The sequence below is a fragment of the Pan paniscus genome, chromosome 4, assembly GCF_029289425.2.
Source record: "Pan paniscus chromosome 4, NHGRI_mPanPan1-v2.0_pri, whole genome shotgun sequence".
NCBI lineage: Eukaryota > Metazoa > Chordata > Mammalia > Primates > Hominidae > Pan > Pan paniscus.
The window spans coordinates 14,702,749-14,722,086 of NC_073253.2; the positions used below are offsets into that span (position 1 = coordinate 14,702,749).

The following is a 19,338-nucleotide window of genomic DNA, read 5'->3' on the forward strand; positions in this document are numbered from 1 at the left end:
GGGAATGCTGTGAGGCAGATCTGGCCACTATTCTGCAGCTGTTTAAATTGTATTGCATTTTATGTGGTCTATGATTCATTTGTAATTAATTCACGTGGACTTCCAAATGGAGAGGTGGTCTGTGGCATGGTCAGTTTTGACTCTTACTGTGTTAATCTCCTTTTTCAATTCTGAAGAATTAAACTTTCTCGGTTTACTCGGTGAAACTGAGTTGTTTCTGCTCACTTCAGTGGGCATAAAGCTGTTGGCATAGGAAAGGCATAGGTTTTGGAGTCAGACAGACTTGGGTTCACAGTCTCCTTACGGTGAGTTCCACCAGGCAAGTCCTTCAGCCTCGGAGACTGTCTTTCAGCTACACATGGGAGCTCTCAACCAGGTTTCATCCACATGGGTGTTCACTGGTGCCTTCCCCTCCCTTGGGAGAACCATGTTTGTACTTTATGTGATAGGTTCATCCCGTCTTCATTCTGCCAGGGAATGCGATCTAAATTCTCCCCTCTTTTTCTGGTTCAAGAGAAGCATCACCCTGTGTTAGTTTCCTGTCACTAATGCTCTAACGTCACATGGGAACTACTTTTTGTTAGAAAACACTAATGCATCATTGTAATATCCTAAACTTATACTGACTCTGCAGTAGATCCTTAAGCATCCACATGTGTTTTCTTGTGGGTGATTTCTGAGGCTGTCACACATTCATAATTGGATTTGAACACTGCATTGTTTATTCTTCAGAAGCTCTGTATGTGTTTATTGGGTTAGGGAGGAGAGGAGAGAAGATGTTCAGCCGTTACACAGTATGATGTTTAAGGAACTGAACCTACCTAAACCTAAAACCTGAGGATTTGACTCGAAAAATAAAAGCCACCCTGAAAACTGTTCCCTGGATTCATTCGTCTGGCTTACCTCCACGTTCTTGATGCAGCTGGTTATTTTAAAGGCTGTGCATTTTTCCTGCATGTCGGCAATAGAGTAATAGTTCCCTGCCGCCACAGTGATTGTGTGAACTTGACTTTGGGGTTTTCTTCTCTTCACTAATCAAAATATAAAGGGAGAAACAAGAAAGAATGAAAATAAATGAAATCACATCTAACTCAAGATGTTAGAAAAACAACAAAATAATCCAAAGAAAAGCAGAAGGAATGAATTCATAGAGATAAAAGCAGAAATTAATGAGCTGGAAAACAGTAGCATAATAAAACCTAAAATTTATTCTTTAAATATAGGCATTAGGTAACCATGTCAAGCAAATAGAAAACACAAATTCCCAAAATTAAGAAATTATAAGAGAGGAAAAAACTGAGGAAATTCAAGCAATCATAAGACATTATTTTGTTCATCTCTTTGATAGTAAATTTAAAATGAAACCTGAATGAAATGGGCAGCTTTCTAAGAAAATATAATTTATCAAAATTAATCTCATAAGAGGTAGAATATTTCTATAGACCTATCTTCATGTAAGAAAGAGAGGAGAAGGACACAAAAAACAACCAAACCCAGAGAGTTTCACAAATAATTCATCCAAAATCTGTGAAGTCCCAGTGGCTGCAGTTTTGAGACAGCCTTATGCTGGTGACAGCCTTCTCACACACATTTGTGGAAGAGGCAAATGGGCCTCATGAAGGCGATAAGGACGTCTAGCCACAACTGCACCGCTTCAGGGTGTGTGCACCCTTTCGGCAGCCCATCTTGTCAGGAAAGATCAGATCTAGGACAGGCAGCCGAGGGGCCTGGAGACTCCATTGTTGCAGGTCGAGAAAGCTGGAAGACAGGTCCCCATGGACACTGATGAAGTCCGTGACTTTACCTCCCTGCCGTCTGCAGCATCAGGGGCATCTGGAGCCTTTCTCTTTCTTTTCTTTCTTTTTTCTCACTGTTCAAATGAACAGAATTCAATCTAACAGGCTTCAGCTGTCCAGGTGGGGGATGGGGGGTGCAGAACGTCCTCCCTTCGCTCTCAAAAACAGATGTGATCTGATGAGCGTGAAACAAGCTCTGCTGCTCACAGCAAAATGTTTGCTTCCAGCAAAGCTCAATGGCTATTTATTTAAAAGAGTGCATTTATTTTTCAGATCAAACTCTGTTCCTTAACTAACTTAATGTCCTGTTTTTCAAAAATAAGATCAGCAGTTGGTGTGTTTTTTATAGCTCCATGGGTTTTAACAAGATTGCTTGTACAGTACATGCTTTGTGTCCTCAAAGCTCTGCTTAACAATGAAATCAGATTCAGTCTGTTACTGTTAAGAGGAGAAAATAGAACAAGTATTAGAGATTTTAGTTTATTAATACCAAATGTTTTAAGTGAGGTATTGTTTTTGCATTTTGTATTGTGCTGTTCAAACCTAGAATAAATTCATCACATTTTTTTCCAGTTCAATCATATCTATATATCCAGTTTGTTGCTTTGGGAATGTTAAAAGAACTATAAATCTTACGTGTTCTGTGAATCCAGGTAAAACAACGAGATTAATATGTACCAAATTGAAAGCAATCAGTCACCAGTCATTGTCACATTAATCCAAGGAGAGAAGTCACCAATATTCAACTTACAGATTTGCTGAACACTTGCAAAGATTTGCATGAGGTTCTACTGGGGATACAGCAATGAAAACAATCACCTATAGAAACCAAAAGCCAGTGGGGGAAAGAATGTATTGCAGAAGTAATTAAGACAAGCACGATTACTATTTTGTATAGAGGGATAGAATGGAAGTTGCTAGATGGAGATTAATTTTACCTGAGTGATTTGTATGCATTGAAGTATGAGTCAAAGCTCTAATAGGATAATCAGGAAACAAACCAAGTTTGTTGGATTGCTGATGTTGCTACATAGTCCACCAACAGGGAATGCAGGTACCATGTCCAGGTGCCACACTGGCCTGACCCACGCACATCCCAGCAGCTCATTTGGCAGGAATATAACCAGTAAGAAAATTGCTAGATATTAAATATGTGTGATATGTCCAAAAATGGGTGCAGTACTCTGACATAAGCAAGTATAACATTTCTACTTATTTGATAACAAGAAATAGAATATATTAATGTATGTAAATTCACTATCCTTTTCATTCCAACTTTTCTCTTTTCTCCACCTCCTTTGACTCTATTTTTTTATTAATAGTTGGGTTTTTTGTGTTATTAAATGCTATAATTTCACAAACAAAGATTTTATAATTTCACAAATACATTTTCTGTATTTTCTGACTTTGGGTATTTTCTTGTCTTAGTTTTAGCCAATCATGGGCTGTGGGCAGTAAGTGTTGTTGATTATGTCAATTTCTTCCAGGCACTGGAGGATCGCCCCAGCTCACTCCTTGTTGACCAGGGAGATAGTAGCAGCCCTTCCTTCAACCCTTCGGATAATTCCCTTCTCTCTTCCTCCTCGCCCATTGATGAGATGGAAGAAAGGAAATCCAGCTCTTTAAAGAGAAGACAGTAAGACAGAAATGTTTTCATTCTTATTGTTCTCTGGGTTCCGTCCTGTCTTTGTTGCCTTCAAAAATGTGACTGAGATTCAGCTCTGAATTACCGAGATGAGAAGCTCCAGGGCCTCTCATTAAGTAACTGCACGTATGTAAAAGACTCAGGACCTAATAAGGGCACAGTATTCCATAGCCGCAGTTTCTTGTTTTATTTGTATATGATACTTCATAAGTAAGAATGATGCAAGGCAAAAATGTCTTCTGCCACATCTGGTGAGAAACTCCTAGACTTTTTATTGTACATGTGATTGTGAAAGAAAAAGTAATATAAAATTAGAACCAGTCCCCAAAACTTGAATATTCTTTGAACATACTTTACTGGTTTCTCAATGCCAGTAAAGCAGCATATGGTGAAAAGAGTCCTGAAAAATGTTACAAAAGGTTTAAACTTGCCTTTGGAGAAGGAAAAAAAAAAAAAACGTAAACTACGAAACGGCAGAGACTGGGTGTTTTATTCAGCACTGTATCCCAGCACCTCCGACGGTGTTTGGCACATGAGAGGTGCCAGGTTGATGTTGGTTGAATGAATGACTGAACAACACATGGATGAACCTTTTCAGGCCAATTGAGGTTGTTTGCTATACTGATCAAATGATTGTCTTCTGTTATCTGAGTGGCCTTAAACGGTTACTGAATGTAACAAACAGAAATACTTGTGAGTGATGTGATTAGACACAAGGTTTAAACATCTGATTTAAAAGTTTTTCTTGTATAGCCAGTGAAGGTTAAAATGACTTAATCATTTTTTAAAAGCCACTTCCTTTACTATCATGGCTTTGTCAGAAAGTTATGTCTAAGCTTCATTGTTGTCCCTGTATGTGATCAGAATCCAGAAGGGTAAATTCACCCTGATTGCCCTCATGCACTGTGCCTAAGTGTCTTTTGACCTCCAGAGCTCTCGTGGGTCACCCACTTGAACCTGTAAGTGATTTGGGACTCTCCAGAATTTAACACCTAAATGTACAAATTTGATACATTACTATTCAGTCCTGGAAGGAGTCCGTCCTGACCAGGAGCAAAGGTACAAAAAAATTCATTTAGAAAACAGTTTGCATGATAAACACTATTTTTTCTCTCCAGCTACGTTTTGCAAGAACTAGTGGAGACAGAGCGTGACTATGTGCGGGACCTTGGCTATGTGGTTGAGGTGTGTATTGCCAGAAATTTAGTATCTTCGTATCAGTTCCAAGAGTTGTCAAAAGTAGTATCGTTTTAGACAGTTGAACACCTCTCAAAAGCTTTAAAAACATTTTTGACCCAAAATAAAAAATGACCAGCGATGTATTTCCGAAAAATTAAGTTTAGCCAATTGTCTTTACCATCCATATTCAGTTGTAAATGCTTCTTTTTCGCATAGTGTATCTTGACATAATCTTTTTTAACAATTGAAATTTACAATTATTATAAATAATTTGATATTATTATTAAATGATACTAAGTAAGTATACTGTAGTTAGTAGACAGGAATCTTGCCCTAATTGTATCACTACAGAAATGAAGACCTTACTGGTTGAAAAAGTCAGTGTGGCCCAGCTGTGGGTTCGGTTCCATCCTGAATCCACCCAGGTTCAGAGCCTGTACTGTGGCTGCACCAGGTCATTTACTGATAGTTTTGTACAGAACACATTGCCATTTCCATTGACCAGAAGTTGCCAAGCACTGTAGCCATAGCAAACCACTGCCTTTTGTACTGGATCGAGAGCCATCTCTAGGCTAATCCCTGCCAGTCAATTCGGGGATTAGTCAGATTAAGAAACTCAACTCATCAAAAAGCTATTTTTGTGGTATAAAATTTTATGTGTATTCTTTCATCTTTGCAGATTTGTACAGGACAATACTTTTTGGTTACACATCCCATTAAAAGTACCAGCTATTACAGTTAATTGCGTAACACAAAAGATTTAACATGCTTGATTTGTCTGCAGTCATTGTTCACAATGAGATAAGCAACCTGAGTACTTAAGAGGTTCTTGTACAGACTTAAATAGAAATTTTAAGCCACAATTTAGCAGCATATTCAATCAACTGTTGTTTAAAAATCAGTTTATAAAAAGAATATTGTTAAACCCTTATTTAACCGATTACACAAATAATCCAAAAAGAAAAGAAAATCTTTCTGTTTCTAAGAGATAAATGCTGAAAACAGGAGATATGATTCTGACCAAATATTTAATATTTACAAACTGTTTTAATGAAACCATTTACATTTATTTAAACTTCTTTAATTCCTTAGAAGATTTTTGATCTGTGAATGCTGAACAGTCCAGGGAAAGAAAATTACAGCAATGAATGTAATAGGTATATTCCAAGTATCAGTTAAGGATACTTTTCATATCGGGTTTTTTTGTTTGTTTTTAGACAAAGAACTGGTTACAAGACAGTGCATGTGTCCATTTTGCCCTCTGTGACTATTAATCAATAAGCCACTAGTTGATTCAGACATATTCCATGAAATACACTTATCATAACTGTTTAATTGTAGGGCTACATGGCACTTATGAAAGAAGATGGTGTTCCTGATGACATGAAAGGAAAAGACAAAATTGTGTTCGGCAACATCCATCAGATTTACGACTGGCACAGAGAGTACGTAAACATGCATTGTGCCCGATGGTGTGCAAAGCACCCACACTTGCTAAACCAAGGCAGGCCAGGCCAAAGGGAATTTATTCTGTTCATTGTATTACCTGTGTAGCCTCCTGGAGGGAGCTGGTGCAAAGGAGATATTGATGTACTCAGGAGTTCTGCAGTAGCATTTGGTGGCACGGAGAGAGTCTTGTCTCTTCTTCATGCTGGTCCATGTCGAGAGTCTGTGGAAGGGAGTAGCTGGAAGCACCAGCGTGGAGCCAGCTGCCGGAGCTGCTGGCCTGGTCCTGACCCCGAGCCCTCGGCCTCCCTCCTGTACACTTCCATTCTTCATCTGCACACCCACATTATAATGTGGGTTTTTTGTGAAGAGTGACTGAGTTAATACTTTTACCTCGTGGGTTTTTCGTGAAGAGTGACTGAGTTAATACTTTTACAGAGTGCTTAAAACAACATCTGCATAGAATAAGCCTCAATAAGTATTTCTAACTAGAATTGCAGCCATCTTTAGAATAAATACAAGTTATCATTAGAGGACCTTGAAGACACTGATTTGTCCAATTATTTTATGTTCTTTTTATTTTTTAGAGACAGGGTCTCGCTCTGTCACCAAACTGGAGTGTAATAGTGCGATCATAGCTCACTGCAGCCTTGAACTCCTGGGTTCAAGTGATCCTCCCACCTCAGCATCTCTCAGCATCTCTAGTAGCTGGGCCTACAGGCACGCAGCACCATGTGCAGCTAACTTTTTTGGTTTTCGTAGACAAACCCGGGCTTGCTGTGTTGCCTAAGCTGGTCTTGAACTCCTGGGCTCAAGCAGTCTTCCCACCTCAGCCTCCCAAAGTGCTGGGATTACAGGCATGAGCCACCACGCCTGGCCCAATTCAATTTTAATGGAAAAAGTAGACACGATTGCCCATGAAATTCAACTCTGATCCCACTACATTCCCCACACCTATCCTAATCAGGAGGCGATCCATCTGGGGGCTGGTGCTACGTAGCTCACCTTGGCTACCAGAGCTTGTCAACATACCTGTCCCTTTAGATCACTTCGCTTAAACTTTAAAAATCCTTAATCATCTGAGGATTGCTTAATGCTGGCCACTGGTCTTCCAGTGGAATGTTCCAGATGCACTGTCTGCTCCGGTTACCTGGCCGGGCCTTCTGCTCTCCTGTCTTGATGCAACTGCTCCTCCCTCTGCTCAGGTGGAGCACGATGTCATCACCTCCAAAGCTCTGGCCTCTCTCTGAAGCTGAGCTCCAATACTTGCTTCTCCATTAGGCCTGGGTGTTCCCCGTCAGACTCCTTCTCTTCTGCAGAAGCAGATGGGAATATGCTCTTTTAAACTATGAGATACTGGACAGATATGAGGAGGAACTACCGTGGCATGTATCAAGTAGTGTTGTTATTTCTGTACTTCTCCCTCCTAATAGAATGTAAAACCTTTGAACCCAGGTCAGAGAGGTCTTTATTTTCATATCCCCTGTGATGTCTAATTTATTTGGATTTACAGATAAATGATTGGTAAACTTTAGAAACAGCACTCCAGTTTATAGCTCTGTGCTGTAGACTTACTGAACAACTACAGTGAAACCAATTCAAAAAGGGATATTTTGTATTATGATTTAGTCTCCTGCTTCCAAGGCTAGTTTTTAAGGCTGTGAAGGGAAGCTGAAAATGACACAGTGTTTCTGGGATGACCAGACAGACACTGCATCTAGAGATGCTGTCTGCCGCAGCGGGGTTAGTAAATCCCTTAGTACAACATTAATTGGCATGGTGGTTTATGAGTTAATGTAATACCAAATATTAACATATATAAAAATATATTTAAGTGATAACTAAGGTGGACATATATCTTAAAAGACAACTACAGCCCAGAAAACAATGAACATTGTTGTCCTACAGCTATTTTGTCACTGTGATGATACCTAATTTTAATCTTAAAGGGAGCTGATGTTTATAACCTAGAAGTTGATTTTGATAACATTTGAGAAAACTTCATAAAGCTGGCACAGGTAACATATTTAGTTTTGTATATCTGCTGTCCAATTTGAGTCTCTAAAAATTATCTTAGAATGAATATGAAATTTGCAGGTATAAAGACCAAGTTTTCAGAAATAAAAAATGTCCAAGTACTTTGAAACATCTATTTTTCACTCATTATTCAGCCTAGGATATTAGCACTTGTGTCCTTGAACAGAGATGAGAATGTTTGTTATCCAAAGACCAGGAAGGTCACCATCCAAGGGATATACAGTCGTGCCTCATCTTCTGTGCCTTTGTATTCCTTTATGCTTTGTAGCTTAACAAAAGGTTTTCCTTATACTTGTTAAGTTTCCATATATTTGTTAAATATATACTTCACACTTCACAGTTGCTCATGTCAGAACAGACTATTGAAAATGTAAACCTGGCCAGGCACGGTGGCTCACGCCTGTAATCCCAGCACATTGGGAGGCTGAGGCAGGCGGATCACTTGAGGTCAGGAGTTTGAGACCAGCCTGGCCAACATGGTGAAACCTTGTATCTGCTAAAAATGCCAAAAAATTAGCTAGGCATAGTGGTGCACGCCTATAACCCCAGCTACTTGGGAGGCTGAGGCAGGAGAATTGCTTGAACCCAGGAGGCGGAGGTTGCAGTGAACCAAGATCACACCACTGCACTCCAGCCTAGGTGATAGAGTGACACTCTCTCAAAAAAAAAAAGAAAAAAAGAAAAAGAAAAAATGTAAACGTAAATCTAAAATTAGAAGGCCACACTGGAAATAGTTCTAATATTTTCTCCTTTCTTTCCAGCTTTTTTTTAGGAGAGTTAGAGAAGTGCCTTGAAGATCCAGAAAAACTAGGATCCCTTTTTGTTAAACACGTAAGCACAATAGCATTGCTTATATCCTGTTCTGATGGTGTCATCCTTAGTCACTGGTTTGTCAGATTAAAGGAGAACTCACTTATACTTTACGTAAGTGCGTATGTTTAAGATAAAATCAAACTGCATGGTGTTAATGAGTTGGAATTAAAATCCCTTCTTCAACATGAGTTACCTGCTTTCCCAGTCACCTGGCTGAAGCTGGCTATTTGGCTAGCAACAGTACAGGTTGGTGAGAGAAGACCAGAGCCAGGCCTGAACAGTATCTGGGGTGTCTGTGAACAGGCAGGTATTGTTGAGTGGAGATGTAACTGTACCTGCAGTGGGTTTAACATAACAGCCGAATAGTGTGGATATCGAAAATACGCGTATTAACATTAAAGTTTTTTGTTTTTTGGGAAAAATCATGGTATATTTTTAGAAGTTAGTGACAGGAGTTTTTGCATTTTTGCCGGTCTCTTTAATGTCTTGCTAAGTAAAAGACAGCTGGATTTTTATATCTGCTTCTGCATCCAACTCATTGCTGTGTTTTTTGGTTCAAGTATCCAAACAAATCCATCTTCACACACATATAGTTAGAAAAGGATGAGTATTTTAATAGCCTTTTCAGATAATTACGTAGTTTTCTTAGACACTATACCAAAAATTTGACAGCTGATCATTTCTTAAAGGTTAGTTGCAATACGGAATCTGAAAACCTACCCATAAACTTCTCCCTTGCTGTGACATTAAATACATTGAACTATTGGGCTTCGAGGCTCCTGCAGCCATGCGCGGTCCTGTGACATCAGGCATCAGTCCACTGGAAGATACCAGGTCACAGACTTAGGCAGATCTTCCAGAGGTTGACACGTTTCATTACACAGTATCCAAAAATCCAGTTTTTGAACTTGACCACCAATCTCTTTGAAGTCTTTAAGTGTTGTGAAGTTCAGAGTGGCAGATACATATTTCCAAAATTTTAATTTTTTGCTTGAAAGCTGTAATTTTCACTAACAAACACTGCCAGTTGTTTGCCTTGAAATGACAGGCTTATTTTGTTCATGTTCAAGAAAATGTCTAGCAGATACCCAAGAGTAAATAATTACAGTTTGTGTCAATCATTCTTCCAAGTAAAAATGGTGGTCCATAAAAAAAAGTGGTTAGTTCCACTCACAACTCGGTTACATAAGTGCTTTTTCTTGAGACATTTATCAAGTGCAATTAAAGTGTTATGTGGACATCATCTTGTCACAAGAATGTTAAAAAGGTATATACTCCCTGGTTGAGTTTTAATAAAAAGAATAATGTTTACTCATCCAGGACATTCTTAAGTGAAACCAGTTTTGTTTTGTTTTTTACTATAAATTTGTGGCAGTGAAGAGTTTTTGCCAAGGTGCCAGCAATTTCACCCACCATTGGTTTTGCACATCAGCACAGATGTCAGCACAACGAAAAGGACAACTAACATCTTAGTGGTATTTAGAAAATAGTTCTGACCAAATGGAGCCACTGAAAGGACTCAGGGGGCCCTGGGGGTCTGCACACTATACTTTGAGGATCACTGATTTATGGAAAGGCTCATTGTCTACATTTTTTTTCTTCTGCCTTTAGGATTTGAGATTAAAGAGCTTCTTCTCTACTAAAACCAACCAGGCTTACTAGGACTGTTGGCAGGGTTTGGAGTGATGGCAGTAATTCTTTGTTTAATATTAAGAAGGGTGTTTCGGCCAGGTGTGGTGGCTCATGCCTGTAATCCCAACACTTTGGGCGGCCAAGGCAGGAGGGTTGCTGAGGCTAGTTTTGAGACCAGGCTGGGTGAAAAAGCAGGACTCCATCCCTACAAAAAAAAAAAAAAAAAAATTAAAAATTAGCCGGGCATGGTGACGCACATCTGTAATCCTAGCTACTCAGAGGCTGAGGTGGGAGGATCGCTTGAGCCCGGAAGTTTAAGGCTTCCGTGAGCCATGATCACACCACTGCCCTCCTGCCTGGGCAACAGAGTGAGACCTTATCTCTTTAAAAAACAAACAAACAAAAATGTTCTTTTGCTACCTATGGTGTTTGTTGGTATTTGGTACTGTAAAGTGAAGGGTTTGGTGTGTATGGAGAGTGATGGGGGAAGGACTGGTTTTGGAGCCACACCGTAGAATGCTGATCTACATCCTGAATCTGGAATTTACTCCCGAGAGCCTTAGCTATGCAGCTTGGTTTTAAGATGATTCCCTTTATGAATGTGCTGAAATGTGCGGGTACTCTTGTATTCTAATCGAATTTCCCATTGTTATAACCCAACTGTTTGCCTTTTTTATTCCTAGGAGAGAAGGTTGCACATGTACATAGTTTATTGTCAAAATAAACCAAAGTCTGAGCACATTGTCTCAGAATACATTGATACCTTTTTTGAGGTAAGACCTAAGATACAAACAGAAAGTATTTCTGAATCTTTTGTTCCAACTTATTTCTAAAAATGAAAGTATCATTGGTTTCCCAGGAGACTAATTTCCAAAGAAAATTAGCCTGAGTGATAAGACTTCTGAACCTTTCTTTCTTTCCTGTAAATCAGAGAAATGAGTATGAATTTAGTCTGTGGTCACACCCCTGGCACTCAGAAGACTGCAGTCATTGTTAAAAATAAGAGTTTTTATAAGTGTTACACTTAAGTCTCCTTACAAAGTCAGAATAATTATGATCTAAACTTGTAGCCTAAAAATAATATATATATTTATATGAATAAAAGAATGCAATTGAAAAAATGCCTTTAAACAAGCATAAAAGACTGCTTTGAAAAACAACTCAGGTGAAAGTGTAAAACTTGGAAATTCTGTGAGCTAGCAAAGCTCTAGTTAGTCTAGTGCTTTTTTTCCTCGTTACTTTTACTGCCAATGTTGTAGTCTTTCTGACAATTACAAAGACTAAAAAATTGCGCTTTAATGAACAGCCCATACGATCTTTTCTCTCTCTTAAAACTGCAGGACTTAAAGCAGCGTCTTGGCCACAGGTTACAGCTCACAGATCTGTTGATCAAACCAGTGCAGAGAATCATGAAGTATCAGCTGTTACTGAAGGTGAGAAGGTGGCGGGACAAACTCTGGTGTCAGGAGTGAGTTTGCTGAGAAAATAAGACTCAGTTGGGGAAAGAAGGATTTGGTAGGACGGGAATCATCTGTGTAACAAGTATATTATTTCTGATAAGTTAATCCTTAAAAATTTAAGAAAACACTTCAAACAGTTTTCTCAATTTTTTATTTACATCGAGTTCAGAATGAAAATATCAGTAAAAGTGAATTTTTTTTCCCCCACCACAGACCTTGGAATGCTAATGATTTTTCTTCTGCTCTGTCAACTTTAATTATTTTCTAATCTTCTTGGAACCTTGGATAAAAGTAAATTTGGAATCCTTTTGTATTCCTCTCTGTTGGCTTAACACTAGCCCTTGATTGAGTTAAATTCTTAAGCATAACCGAAGGCAGAGTCACGTGTTTTTCCGTGATAAAAGAGACTTCAAGTGTATTGATATTCCTTCATGTACAACACCTAGGACCTGGATCTAGAGAGAGACAAAGAGCTTGTCTTGGATTAAACAGGAACAATTGGATAGATCTGGTCTGACTCTGTGTACTGCAGCTTGAAATCTACATAGGAATGCCTTTTTGTTGTGTTACTGAGAGAATAATATGATAAAGTAGAACTAAAGCACCAGACAGGTGTGGTGGTACACACCTGTAGCCCCGGCTACTTGGGAGGCTGAGGCAGGAGGATAGCTTGAGGCCAGGAGTTGGAGGCTGCAGTGAGCTATGATTGCTCCTTTGAATAGCCACTACACTCCAGCCTGGACAACATAGTGAGAGCTTGTCTATTTAAAAAAAAAAAATTCTTTCAGAACTAAAGTGCTGAACCCCAATGTCTGGCCAGTGTGAGTGGCCAAAAAGGTTAGCTTGTGTGCAGTGTCTCATTCCTGTAGTCCCAGCTACTCAGGAGGCCAAAGCAAGAGGATCACTTGAGGCCAGGAGTTCAAGACCAGCTTGAGTAACATAGTGAGACCCTGTCTCTTAAAAAAAAAAATGAAAGGTCAGCTGCTGTTGTCTTTGTCACCATTATCATGTCCTCTCCATCTCCCTTGCAGGACTTCCTCAAGTATTCCAAAAAGGCCAGCCTGGATACATCAGAATTAGAGGTACGTGCATCAGCGGCTGTGCGCACCCAAATCCCCACCAGCCTCTTTTCCTAATCCCCAAGTGTCTCCTAACAGTGGTCTGGCCCTGGGAGGGGGTCAAAGCAGTGGGTGACAGAGTCTCTCCAGTGCATCTCCATAAGCCCTGCACACTAGAGGGTGGGGAGGAAGAACAGAACTTCATCAGGTCGGAGGGTGAGCACGTCAGATTTTCCCTAGAGGAACTTGAGCTTTCACTCTTCTCTCTCCCCTCCCACAGAGAGCTGTGGAAGTCATGTGCATAGTACCCAGGCGGTGCAACGACATGATGAACGTGGGGCGGCTGCAAGGATTCGACGTAATGCGGCTCTTGTTTTTTAAGAGAGCACCTCTGCCTTCATCTCTTTCTTTTGTCTTGGATTATTTCTCTCCACATAGAGAAAGCTGATCCTTTTCACACTTGGTTTTCTGGCTTCTCTCACTTTACCTCAATCTGATTGATATTTTATTTCCTTTTTTTGTTTGTTTTTGGTGCATTTGGTTTGCTTTTTTGGGACTTGCCTGTGCTCAAAGCCCAGTGTCTCATGGCAGAAACAAGCAGGACCGGGCTTTGTCTCTTGGGCCCAGTACTGTAAGAGCTGAGTTTCCTTTCCTCAGCACTTAAGACCATGGTTAGCTATGGATGTAGTAGGACCTCGGAGGTCCCCACTCTCTCATCTCTGGGACTTGATACTTCCTCATTAGTTTAAGATATGTTTGCATGAGTTGCTAGACTATTCATATTACATATTACCTATTACATATCCTCAAGATGAATTCAGAACCAGAATCTTCTTTTAAAAATTTGACTACGGAGTTAAGGAGGCAGGAGAAGTTTTTATTTTGCTAGAGAATTAGCATTGAAAGTTCTAGTGCTATGGTTCTCTCTGACGCACACACAGAGGCCGTTGGAGGGCTTCTGAAAACTCCTGTGCATGCCTGATGAGTTCCTGCTGGCAACCCAGGGACCACACTTTGAGAACCACTGTTCTAGTATAAACCAGACATTTAAAATTCCACTTTTAATCTGTGACTGTAATTGAGGCGCCAGAGGTCTATACAAATGTTGGCAAGAGTTTTATTTAGATAATTATTCTGTTTAGAGCCAAGAACAGTAAAAGAAAAAAAAATTAAACTCCATAGATTAATAAAAGAAAAATACATTATTCTATGGGAGGAAATCTAAAGAAAACAGCTTCAGATAACTTAGAAGGCAATGTTTTCTTCTCCCCTTCCTTTTCCCCCTTTATTTCTTGTTTTAGGGGAAAATCGTTGCCCAGGGTAAACTGCTCTTGCAGGACACATTCTTGGTCACAGACCAAGATGCAGGACTTCTGCCTCGCTGCAGAGAGAGGCGCATCTTCCTCTTTGAGCAGATCGTCATATTCAGCGAGCCACTTGATAAAAAGAAGGGCTTCTCCATGCCGGGATTCCTGTTTAAGAACAGTATCAAGGTAATGTGTGTCTCTGTGTGATTTCTCTGTGCCAGCGCATGTACCCATCACACCGATACACTGTTTCCTTTTAATGATGACATACCCTGATGCTTGGTTTAAGTATTTGAGAATTTTCTAGTATATTTCAGAGCCTTGAATTCACCCCATTTCTCTTTTTACTGTCTGTGTTCTTGAGTGGCTGATGTCTTGTACACACCTCTGTGTGACCACAGCCATTCATTCTTACCATGATGAGAACTGGTCATGGGTAGTGTTTATGCACCCCCTTCTCTAGGACCGAGGAAAACTGGTTTAAATTTGATAGCACGGATTTGGGGGGTTGCTCTATGATCAGAGAAAAAGTTCACTCGGTGTCTTCTTCTCTTCCTCCACTCACCAAGGAGGTACTGAGCACTCAGCAACAGGCGTGAGGGCTCCAGGAATGGCCCAGCTGGATGCCCTCCCTGCCCTGATGTAGCTTATCCTCTAATAGGAAAGGAAGACAGAGGGACAAAGAAAATAATTGCAAATGGCCCTCAAGTCTGTAAAAGGGACAAACCAAGGGTGAGGTAGAGAACAGCAGAGGGCAGGCCTGAGGTCCCAGCAGATGACTCCTGGGAGATACATGCCCCCGCCAGGGTCCTCCTGGCTCTGCAGCTGTGCAGACCCTGAGGTCAGAAGGGAGATGTACTTCCCTTTGGTAGGGCCTCCTGCCCTACGCCATCAGGGACAGGGAACTCTCAGACCCTGCACACCTGCGGGCCTCACAGCACACAGGCAGAACATTGCGTACTCCCCCATCCGACTCTCCGTTCAGGCTTTTGTTGGCTGTCCCCAGCAGCCTCCATTTGCCTAAACCCGGGGTGGGTCTGTCCATGGGCACAGATGCCAGGCTGGGGGCCTCTGCCCACCAGCACCTAGGAGGGCCCTGGAGCCAAACAGCTGGAGAAGGAGGCTGCCTCTGCATGAGGCTGGGCTGCGGGCCCTTGCACCTCCCACCACCCGCCTGCCCCTCCAGACTCCACCTTTTGAGGCCCCTCACCCTGAGGCCATGTCAGGCACAGACTCTCTGGGCTCACCACTACACTTGAGCCTCCCATCCCCTGAACTGTGCGCCCATCCCCTGGACGGCAGCCATCATCTGAACTGTGCACCCATGCCCTGAACTGTGCACCCATACGCTGAACTGCACCCATACGCTGAGCTGCACCCATCCCTTGGACTGCAGCCATCGTCTGAACTACACCCATCCCCTGCACTGCATCACCCATCCCCTGCACTGCACCCATCCCCTGAGAACTGCACCCATCCCCTGCACTGCACCTATCCCCTGAGAACTGCACCCATCCCCTGCACTGCACCTATCCCCTGAGAACTGCACTCATCCATCCCGGGCACTGCACTCATCCATCCCCTGCACTGCACTCATCCATCCCCTGCACTGCACCCATCCCCTGAGAACTGCACTCATCCATCCCCTGCACTGGACACATCCCCTGAGAACTGCCTACCCATTCTTCTCACAAGTCTTTTGGCAGAAAATCACTCCAGCACTGTAGGAATTTTGTATATATTTTTTACATATTTTTATAAAATTATTTGACATATTTTAATCATGATATCACATACACCTTTATAACATAGGTTTTACTGATATTTGAGATTTGGTTAATGGTGTCATTTACTCCCTGGGAAGTAAGTAAGGATAAATACTGAGGCATCATAGAGGGGTTTGGGAAACAGGTAATCCCAGACCCATATTTCTAGTTAATTGTTCAGGCTGTTAGTTCAAACTATTAGTTTAACAGCCTTGTATTCCCCATGTACCTGAGTTAAGAGGCATTAAAAAGCTTCAGATGTTTTCTGAGGCAGTAAAAATGGCAGTTCAACTGAAAAGTGCTTGTTTCAGGATTGAGGTAGGATGAACTTCACTTTGCACTTGGCCAGTGGGGATCGATGTGCTTTAATTTTTTGTTGTGGTAAAATACACATAACATAAATGTTCCATCTTTAATTACCTAGCTCCGTGGGATTAAGAACATTCATGTTTTGCAGCCATCACCATCATCTGTCTTCACAACTCTTCATCTTGCAGAGCTAAAGCCCTGTACCCATTAAACAGTAACTCCCCACTTCCCCACCCCCAAGCCCCTGGCAACCTCCACTCTACTTCCTATCCCCACATTTGACTACTCTAAGGACTTCCTGTAAGTGGAATCATAACAATAGTTGTATTTTGAGACTGGCATATTTCACTTAGCATAACGTCTTCAAGGTTCATCCATGTCGTATTGTGTGTCGGAATTTCTTTCCTCGTTAAGGCTGAAAAACTGTCCACATAGCCCACATTTTCTTTGTCCATTCATCGGTCAGTGGACACATGGTTTGCTTCCTTTCCACCTGTTAGCTATTATGAATAATTTTTTTTTTTTTTTTTAAGGTGAGTTGCCTTTGCCTGGAGGAAAATGTGGAAAATGATCCCTGTAAATTTGCTCTGACATCGAGGACGGGTGACGTGGTAGAGACCTTCATTTTGCATTCATCTAGTCCAAGTGTCCGGCAAACTTGGATCCATGAAATCAACCAAATTTTAGAAAACCAGCGCAATTTTTTAAATGGTAATGTGTGTTCTGTTACTAGACGTGTGCTTTCTTTCCTCGTGTACTCACTTGTATTTATCTTCCCTCTCCCATTCATATCCATAGTAATGACAGAACTTAGCACTCACCACTCTTCAGGCACTGCCTAGATATTGCTTTATTTCATCTTCACAACCACCCTGTGTGGCCAGTACTATTATTATTCCCGCTTTACAGATGAGAAAGCTGGGGCACTGAGTGGCTGAGTAATTTGCCTCGAGTCCCACAAGTTGTTGAGGGCAGAGTCAGGACGCAGAGTGGCCATCTGGCTCTTGGTCTGTGCCCCTCACAGCTACACTGTCCCACACATAACATGTACCAGGGCCCAGTCCTAGGAAGAGGAGTTTGCGAGAACACGAGATGGCATTGGCCAGAGACATTCACGAGGGCCTTGCACACGCACACCTCCTTTCCCCATTAAAAAAATAAGAGACGGGACCAAGCATGGTGGCTCAAGCCTATAATCCCAGCACTTTGGGAGGCCAAGTTGGGCAGATCACCTGAGGTCAGGAGTTTGAGACCAGCCTGACCAACATGGAGAAACCCTGTCTCTACTAAAAATACAAAAAAATTAGCCGGGCGTGGTGGTGCATGCCTGTAATCCCAGCTACTCAGGAGGCTGAGGCAGGAGAATCACTTGAACCCAGGAGGCGGAGATTGTGGTGAGCTGAGATCACACCATTGCACTACAGCCTGGGCAACAAGAGTGAAACTCTGTCTCAAAAAAAAAAAGAGACGGTTCAGTACTTCCCTGCTTCCGTGACTTGAGGGATTGCAGAGATGCTGCAGAACACAGTGGGCGTGGCCACGCTACCCTTCCATTGCCTCTTAATGTATTTGATCTCTTTGCAACTGTTGGCTTCAACACTGGCTTTTAATTTGGTGATCAGCAAAGAACTTTGAGAATTCAGTCCGAAGCTATGTGCCCATGTCATCTGTGTCTTCTGGGTTCTTTGCTTCATGTTCGTATTCACGGTCTGCATCTATGCCTGCTCGAGCTCAATAGGATGTTGTAATGTTCTCTGTCACAAGAAAGCCACCTCTACACCTTGCGTGACGTTCAAGAGCCAGGAACATAGGCACTCAGTGGAAAATCTCAAGCCTCATGGCATTTTTAGCCAAGTGTTATGTGCTGCCTGGGTGTTAACTCCAAGTTTCCATCCTGCTTGCAAGCTGATAATCATTTACATCTGCAGCTAGGGGTGGGCGCTTGAGGATAGGGAGGCACAGTTCCTCAGGTGCGAAGAGGTTTAATGTGGTGTTCTTATGTGGTGCATTGAGTTCCAATCCATAGCTTGGAATTGAGAATGCTCTAAATTTTCATCATTGTCTTTAAAATAGAATGAACTGCCCCCAGATTGCACGCATGGTCTGTGATGTCAGAGTTTACTTGACACCCACTCAGTTGAGTAACTAGTAATACCTATCCCAGAGGATTAAAGGAGATCGCTCATGGGGTGGGAGCTTGGGACCCTTTCACCTGCTTCTTGCACACCCCTTAGTCCTGGAAGAGGCTGTGGCCAGCACAGAGTTTGTAGACTGCCTCTGGCTCCTCAACGCTTGCTCACACTTGCCTGGGGCTGGGGCTGGGGGGCTGCATCTGCTTGTCGTATTTTTCAAAGGCTTTAACACTTCAAGAGTTTGTGCATGTTTCCATACATGTTATTTTGGCCTGATTTCTATGTTTTTCTACAATGAAGATGTAAGAAAACTCAGGCACCCAAGTCAAGAGATGGGACAGCCTCCCGCTCCAGGGGCCTCTAGGAGCCCCTTAGCTTCCCTCGGGGCTGTGTTCAGCCTGCAGAGCAGAGGTGGCCTATGAAACCGCCTCCACGGCAGCCCCAGGGTTTCTTTTTCACCCCAGGACTCTGGTTTAGGAAAGACCTTTGCGGAAGCCAGTTGGTAGCTGGAGGAGTTCTAGTCAAATCTGTTGCCTTGGTCTTAGTCCGGGATGTGCTGAGGAATGCGGCCCCTTCCACCCACTGCACTCAGCCGGCATCCCAATACCTTGGCAAGCAGGGGCCTCTTCTAGCTCTCCTGATGGGTGGGGTTGCTCTGCGCCCCTGCACGGGGTCTGCCCCATGACCCATCCCAGGGTGGGCCCTGTTCCTCCCTCACCCCGCGGCGTGCTCCTTGGCGCCCTGACCCAGTCTCTCCC

At 42.1% G+C, this 19,338-nt stretch overlaps 1 protein-coding gene across 4 annotated transcripts in view; it reads left to right on the forward strand.

Annotated features, from left to right (window-relative positions):
- Nucleotides 1-19,338, forward strand: part of TRIO (trio Rho guanine nucleotide exchange factor) — a 366,651-nt gene that overhangs the window by 324,573 nt on the left and 22,740 nt on the right. For all 4 annotated transcript variants that reach the window (XM_034959746.4, XM_034959748.1, XM_063604169.1 and 1 more), the window contains exons 38-47: nucleotides 3,284-3,432; nucleotides 4,560-4,626; nucleotides 5,962-6,065; nucleotides 8,865-8,934; nucleotides 11,232-11,321; nucleotides 11,889-11,981; nucleotides 13,040-13,090; nucleotides 13,347-13,424; nucleotides 14,368-14,559; nucleotides 16,982-17,159. In XM_034959746.4, coding sequence (XP_034815637.1) covers nucleotides 3,284-3,432; nucleotides 4,560-4,626; nucleotides 5,962-6,065; nucleotides 8,865-8,934; nucleotides 11,232-11,321; nucleotides 11,889-11,981; nucleotides 13,040-13,090; nucleotides 13,347-13,424; nucleotides 14,368-14,559; nucleotides 16,982-17,159 — 1,072 coding nt within the window. The remainder of the gene's footprint in view (nucleotides 1-3,283; nucleotides 3,433-4,559; nucleotides 4,627-5,961; nucleotides 6,066-8,864; nucleotides 8,935-11,231; nucleotides 11,322-11,888; nucleotides 11,982-13,039; nucleotides 13,091-13,346; nucleotides 13,425-14,367; nucleotides 14,560-16,981; nucleotides 17,160-19,338) is intronic.